This window comes from Oreochromis niloticus, linkage group LG20 (genome assembly GCF_001858045.2).
Source record: "Oreochromis niloticus isolate F11D_XX linkage group LG20, O_niloticus_UMD_NMBU, whole genome shotgun sequence".
Lineage (NCBI taxonomy): Eukaryota > Metazoa > Chordata > Actinopteri > Cichliformes > Cichlidae > Oreochromis > Oreochromis niloticus.
This window is the reverse complement of record NC_031984.2, coordinates 6,874,871-6,881,833: the sequence shown is the minus strand read 5'-3', so window position 1 is coordinate 6,881,833 and position 6,963 is coordinate 6,874,871. Positions and strand designations below refer to the sequence as shown.

At 43.2% G+C, this 6,963-nt stretch overlaps 1 protein-coding gene across 1 annotated transcript; it reads left to right on the top strand.

Moving 5' to 3' along the window:
• The first annotated feature begins 3,931 nt into the window (after nucleotides 1–3,931).
• Nucleotides 3,932–6,920, top strand: tuba1c (tubulin, alpha 1c). Its single transcript, XM_019350145.2, has 4 exons — nucleotides 3,932–4,088; nucleotides 5,237–5,459; nucleotides 5,549–5,697; nucleotides 5,796–6,920. Exons 1-4 carry the CDS (start codon nucleotides 4,086–4,088, stop codon nucleotides 6,774–6,776), a joined length of 1,356 nt encoding a protein of 451 aa, XP_019205690.1. The 5' UTR covers nucleotides 3,932–4,085; the 3' UTR covers nucleotides 6,777–6,920.
• The last annotated feature ends 43 nt before the right edge of the window (nucleotides 6,921–6,963 follow it).

Below are 6,963 nucleotides of genomic sequence, written 5' to 3'. Positions count from 1 at the left end.
TATCTGGTGGTCACGTGGTCCAGCTTAAATAGTAGCATTAAGGGCCTGCACTGCAGCTGCCTCTGTGGTGGGATATAAGCCACGTTTTTCCTAAAATCTATCATCACGCCTTGGTCTGTAAAGAAACAGGCTTTTTCTTCCCTACATGTGCATGCATCCTTGTCTTATCGAGCCAGTGAAAACTGAAAAATGTCATGAGGATGTCAGGGTGGGGCTTGACTGATTCCATGCACGGTGCACTTCATCCAAAGCGTCACTCTTTCTTGAGACTGTGAATGCGGCTCTTCTGGTTTCTTAAACCTTCAGATTTCAGTGAAACGGACCATAAATTGGTTTTCATGAGCCAACTCGCAGGGAGTTAAGCACTTTGGTTGCTAACAACAAATGAAACTCTATGACAACAGTTGTCCCAGAGGCAGAAGTGGTATCCCATTGAACGAGGGGCTGCTTTATTTTGAGACTCAGACCCGAGAGATGTGTGTTTACAGTAACAGCAGATGGAAAACGAGACTAGATTTTATTGTCTTTTCTCATCATCTAAAAAAGGATCCCAAGAAACCAGTTGTGTCAGCATTAAAAAATCCATGTTTTTTTACCTTTGATCGTCCTGATTTTATGCTCTGCTTACATGAGACAGTCTAGTTATTGAATTAAAGGTTGTGTAAACACTTTTAAGTATATATGATTATATTACCCGTAATTTAGATCTTGTAATTATATTTTATAGCTTAGTTAATATTGTTTATAGCTCCACATAAATTGCATGTGCAAACACTATCCCCTTGCATCCTCTCCTCTCACACTGACCCCTCTACATTCCTGAATCTGCTCTTTGGTCTTCCCCATTTCCTCTTGCCAGACAGCTCTCTTCAACATCATTTTTCCCATTATATTTACTACTGCTCCTCTGCACATGTCCAAACCATCTCAACTGTGCCTCTCATAGCTCTGCTACCATCATCTGTGCCTTGTGTTCTTCCATCAGTGCCATCATCTCCAACAACAACACAGCTAGCAATATTATATGTCACCCACCCTTTTGATGCAAGAAAGATTTTATGCCAGAGACCCTTCGTGACGCAACCCTCACGGTTTGTCCAAGCTGGGAATGGGCACCAGCGATTCTTGTGGGTTAATATCTGGACCAAGCATGCCACCTGGAATTTTTGAGCAAGAATATTGCCACACAGTGTATGTAAAATACAGATTGTATAAAAGACGGACATAGCTTCCAAGTCTGAAAAGTGAATCATGCGTTCTTTTTAATGGTTACATGGGGGGACTCCGCATAGACGCCCATGGGGAAAACCCTCAGACTTGACATCTGTAAAAACTTTACACGCCTTTACCATTTTTATAATACTGATATCCATACATTTTGCCCAGATACACAGGAGCATAATAGTACTCAGTTTTTCTATTTCATTTTTCTAAGTAAAGAACATTCCTGTACAGGGAAGTACAAACCCTCATGGGACTGTTAATGTTTACCTTCAAATACTTAATTTAGTCATGCTGTGATCATTATTTCCGTTATACTGTGATGTTGTGCTTAGACTTTGGTACTTGTGGATTTGTGGTTTCCAGGATTTATGTGACCAAGAATGGTGTAAAGGGTTAGCAATTAACAATCCACCGTGACTGAAGCTCAAGCAGTGTTTGATTCAAGGTTGTTGTTTAAATGGTAATAAAATCATTCTTCCTGTAACTATGCAGAGACCTCAACGCTTATCCAACACTATATGACAGTTCAGCAATCTGTGGTGTTGTTCTCTGATTAAATTCTTTGACTTAAAGTGTTTCATCCATTTATTTAGCACCGACTTTTCTTGATTGATGATCTGCTCCCGCTGAGCGCCATTGACATCCCCGGGCAAGCTGAAGCTGTTGGCGAAATGCTTGAACTGGTGAGCAGCGTGAGGAAAAGAATGCATGCAGAGTGCTCCTGCACTAAATTAATAATTAATTAATCAAATATAGTTGTCTCACAATGTCACATTTGGAAACCAGTGCATTATATTATTTATTTTTGCAATATATAATGCCACAGATCTGAGGTTGAACAAATTATTGTTGCCTTCGTTCTTTTCAATCCCTCATGTACCCACACAAACTTGCTATTTCCATTTACTGTACACATTATTTTGCATTTTATTTTCAGTCTGTCTATACTATATTTTCAATTTTCTGCATATTTTACCATGCAGATTTCAATGATGCAATCTAGATCTAAAAACTAAATGACAGCAGCTGTCGCAGTGATTTTGAATTGTGTGTAGGTTTAGCTGTGTTTCTTTATGTGAGATGCTGTGATTTATGTGCACTCAATATACTGACCTACATCAGAAATCTGGCCTACATTCTCAGCTAAATTATTATCGCTTTTATTTTTCTGATTTTCTTATTTTATATTTATTTATTAATTTTCTTCCAGTCCAGTTTTCTTGTGAGGAGATGCCCCGCCCTAACAGCCTCACACAAACAAAAGCTTGAAATGCTTCTCTGTTTCTCTCTTAGATGATGAATACACATCCATGTCGTTGATCTGCCTGCACCTGCGTTAAAGCCATCAGCATGCGAGCTCTGCTGTGACAGATGGAAAAGATGCTTGGTCACTTTGTCGGGTATCAGATTCCCAGTTTGCAGGATGCATTGCGGTAAGTTTCAATGCCATGAAGGACCACTCCCATCTCTACAGCATTCCCATCCTCCCTCTCTCCTCTTGGTGAGCAGCTGCTTAGACCCTCCCTGTCTCACAGCTGCTGAGGAGGAGGAGGTGGAGGAGGAGGAAGGGGAGTGGAGAATGTTCTCTCAAGAAGTCCTGGCTGTCAGCCATTGCTGCTTCCTGTCCTTCTCTTTCATCTCCTGCAGTTCATTTTGAGTGTAGCAACCACTAAAGGCTGGCTGTAAATCATACATCCTCACTGCCCTGCTGAATAATTAATGAGAGATCCCACATTTAGGTGGCTACTATACTGCATCAAGGATTTTCCCTTTTTCTTTCAGCCTTACTTAAAAGCATTAAGCTGCATGCCTTTTCAGGTGACTCCCATTCTCAACTGGATTTTCAGACAGCTTAAAGGGACGGGTTTTAATGTTGTAACTGCAGACTGTTAAGTCTTAGTGGCATTTAGGTTCTCTAACACAGCCATTATGTCACATAAACTGCAGTTCAGCCAATTTCAGTTCCTCAAACTGGGCAGAACCAGAAGAAGCTCAACCCACACTGGGTGCTGCTGAACAACGGACACACAGGCAGACATGCCGCCACGTGATCGGCCCACTGAATGACATCATTGCAGAGAATCTAGGACAAAGAGGGAGGAGAGCCGAGGAGCTGGCATGGCAGGCAGATACCATGGCAGACTCCTCCAACATGGGTGCCCGGATGATACCAGCACCAGTGGGGTGGATGCAGCAAAAGCATCGATATTAATGCACTACATTTGTGGAAAAATAAAAAATAAAATCCACAAATATTTACAGTCGAAATCTCACCAAAGAGGACAGCTTTGTATTGATTTGCAGCTTGCCACACCTAAATAATAGATGCTCAAGCCTCTATGCATAATAAATGAGCTTTGTTTGAACTAGTCCTTTATTCAGTGAAAATGGATTCAGACTTCTTCTGCTGCTGCTGCTGCTGCTATTAAAATTTACATTGCAAGGAGCTCGTGGACAGTCTTTCTTGTCATGTAATGTATGAGAATATTTTTCACCCCAACAAAAAAACGTAACATACCCACATAATCACTAGTAAGAATCACGATTTATCTTATTTCAATGCTGGCTTCTAAAATATTAATATATTGTACTTCTCATATTTAATTGCAAAAACACTTAGGAGCTATGTCAGAACTGCATTAGCCACCAAATGGTGGTAGTAAACGCGTTTTTTTCCACTGTGCACAGGAGCAAATCCCCTGCCCTGCCTGTATAAATCTGGTAGCGCCGCCCTCCCATTCAGCAGTTGTTGCATCGACCCCGTTGGGTACTACACGCGACGCAAACAGACCCTTTTTTTAAAAGCCTCTTTCTTCACATTTTCTCCTTCTCCTCTTCCTCTTTGAGCCTCAGACGGAATCATGGTAAGATATTTCCCTTCGTTCCTCTCTCTGAAACCGTTTTTGTAAGGTGGAATTTCAGGTTAGTCAGGCGCCGGTGTCTCGGTTGTTGAACGGGTTTCCCATCGCTAGAAAACCATTTTTAAAACTCAGCAGACACATAAACGCATAGAATAGCTAGATTGTTACCGAAACACTTGATATAGATATATTTTAGCGTGAAAACAAATCGTGTTACAGAGATGATGCACAGATTTGGTCTGCGGCAGTGGCACGATGTGATTGGCATTGTGTAGAGATGAGAACAATGCACAGAGTGGCGTTGTTTAGACTGACAATAAAGGCAATAGAGCTGCTTTTTATATAAATAATTAGCATTATTTAAGTAAATATTCACATTTTTTGTCATTTTAACACGTAAAAATCATAAATCTGGCACCTTAAACGCAGGACCCTGTTTAAAGGCAGGGAGGGGCAGATTGGGTGGGGATGGATGGAGAAATTAAATTGCAGCTATCATTTTTAATTCATAGGATGCAGCAGCAAATGTGTTTTTAATTTAATTTAATTTAAAGGTTAAAGAAAATAAATTGACACAACAAAATGCCTCTATTTTTATATTTGTCCTGAAATATTAAATAAACATACACTCTCAAAGACGATTTGTGTCCTGTATGATGATTTAATTAGGACCAAATTAAGGTTTCGTGGATTACAAAAAGACATAGATGTAATTAGCTAGATTGATTTTATGTTTTCTTCACTGTGATTTTGCATCCTCAAGACATAGAAACAAGTGGAATATTCCAGGCTGTGCGCCTTTGCACAGGGAAATCAATTTGCATGTGTGCTTTTGCTTGCAAAAGAGGGGGAGAGGTAAGAGAGTGGGATAAAAGGACAAGAGGACAAAAAACACTGGAGGAAAGAGGAGAGCGTCCTGCCTCTGCGGGGGCTGCTGCTGTCAGGCATTTCTTTTCCCTGCTGTTTGTGGTGCAGGGAGGTACCTCCTGCTGCACTGCTCATCTCAGATAGAGGGAGCAACTAAATGTGCCCAATCTTAAGATGCATGTCTTGAGAGAGGTTACATCTAAAAGCAGTGACAAAATGTGGAATGAAATCCAAATTAAATATAGATAGATGACCTTTTTCTTCTTTTTCTTTTCTCTCCACAGCGTGAGTGTATCTCCATCCACGTTGGTCAGGCTGGTGTCCAGATCGGCAATGCCTGCTGGGAGCTGTACTGCCTGGAACATGGGATCCAGCCGGACGGACAGATGCCCAGTGACAAGACTCTCGGAGGAGGAGACGATTCCTTCAACACCTTCTTCAGCGAGACTGGAGCTGGAAAGCACGTCCCCAGAGCCGTTTTTGTGGACCTGGAGCCCACTGTCATCGGTAAGTGTCATCACTCCTCGCTGAACAATAATGTAGGAAAATTAAAACGTCTTTAAAGGAAAACTAATTAAATGTCCTTCTTTGCATAGATGAGGTGCGCACTGGGACCTACCGCCAGCTGTTCCACCCTGAGCAGCTGATCACAGGCAAGGAGGATGCTGCCAATAACTACGCCCGTGGACATTACACCATTGGCAAAGAGATCATTGACCTGGTTCTGGACAGGATCCGCAAACTGGTGGGTGAATTCAAAGCAGCTAGTATAAAATGTATATACAAATTAAATAATTGAATGAAGTAACTCATGCCTGGTTGTCATCTCCTCTCTGTCCTCAGGCTGATCAGTGCACTGGTCTTCAGGGCTTTCTGGTGTTCCACAGCTTTGGCGGTGGCACCGGCTCTGGTTTCACCTCCCTGCTGATGGAGCGTCTGTCTGTCGACTATGGCAAGAAGTCCAAGCTGGAGTTCTCCATCTACCCAGCTCCCCAGGTGTCCACCGCTGTGGTGGAGCCCTACAACTCCATCCTGACCACCCACACCACCCTAGAGCACTCCGACTGTGCCTTCATGGTAGATAACGAGGCCATCTACGATATCTGCCGTAGGAACCTCGATATCGAGCGTCCTACTTACACCAACCTGAACAGGCTGATCAGTCAGATTGTGTCCTCCATCACTGCTTCCCTCCGCTTTGATGGTGCCCTCAATGTTGATCTGACAGAGTTCCAGACCAACTTGGTGCCATACCCCCGTATCCACTTCCCCCTGGCCACCTATGCTCCAGTCATCTCTGCAGAGAAGGCTTACCACGAGCAGCTCTCAGTCGCTGAGATCACAAACGCCTGCTTTGAGCCAGCCAATCAGATGGTGAAATGTGACCCTCGCCACGGCAAGTACATGGCCTGCTGCCTTTTGTTCCGTGGTGATGTGGTGCCCAAAGATGTGAACGCTGCAATTGCTACCATCAAAACCAAGCGCACCATCCAGTTTGTGGACTGGTGCCCCACTGGTTTCAAGGTTGGCATCAACTACCAGCCCCCCACTGTGGTTCCTGGTGGAGATCTGGCCAAGGTCCAGAGGGCTGTGTGCATGCTGAGCAACACCACTGCTATTGCAGAGGCCTGGGCTCGGCTCGACCACAAGTTCGATCTGATGTACGCTAAGCGTGCCTTTGTTCACTGGTACGTGGGTGAGGGTATGGAGGAGGGAGAGTTCTCCGAGGCCAGAGAGGACATGGCAGCTCTGGAGAAGGATTATGAGGAGGTGGGAGTCGACTCCATTGAGGGCGAGGGAGAGGAGGAAGGAGAGGAGTATTAAAACAAGCATTAACAGATAATAATTGATTGCAATGTGTTCTTGAATGCATTCCAAACAGAAATGTTTGTCAGTTTGGCTGTTAAGACTAAAAACTCCTGAAAATGTCAAGTTCGGCTGTCTTCTAAATAAAACCTCTGTGATGTGGTCCTTTGCCCTGTGTTTATTGAGCCCAAATACATATTTACAA

Coding starts and splice junctions, on each gene's coding strand:
- tuba1c (XM_019350145.2), top strand. Junction 5,460..5,548: donor CCTGGAGCCCACTGTCATCG/GTAAGTGTCATC, acceptor TTCTTTGCATAG/ATGAGGTGCGCACTGGGACC. Junction 5,698..5,795: donor TGGACAGGATCCGCAAACTG/GTGGGTGAATTC, acceptor CTCTGTCCTCAG/GCTGATCAGTGCACTGGTCT.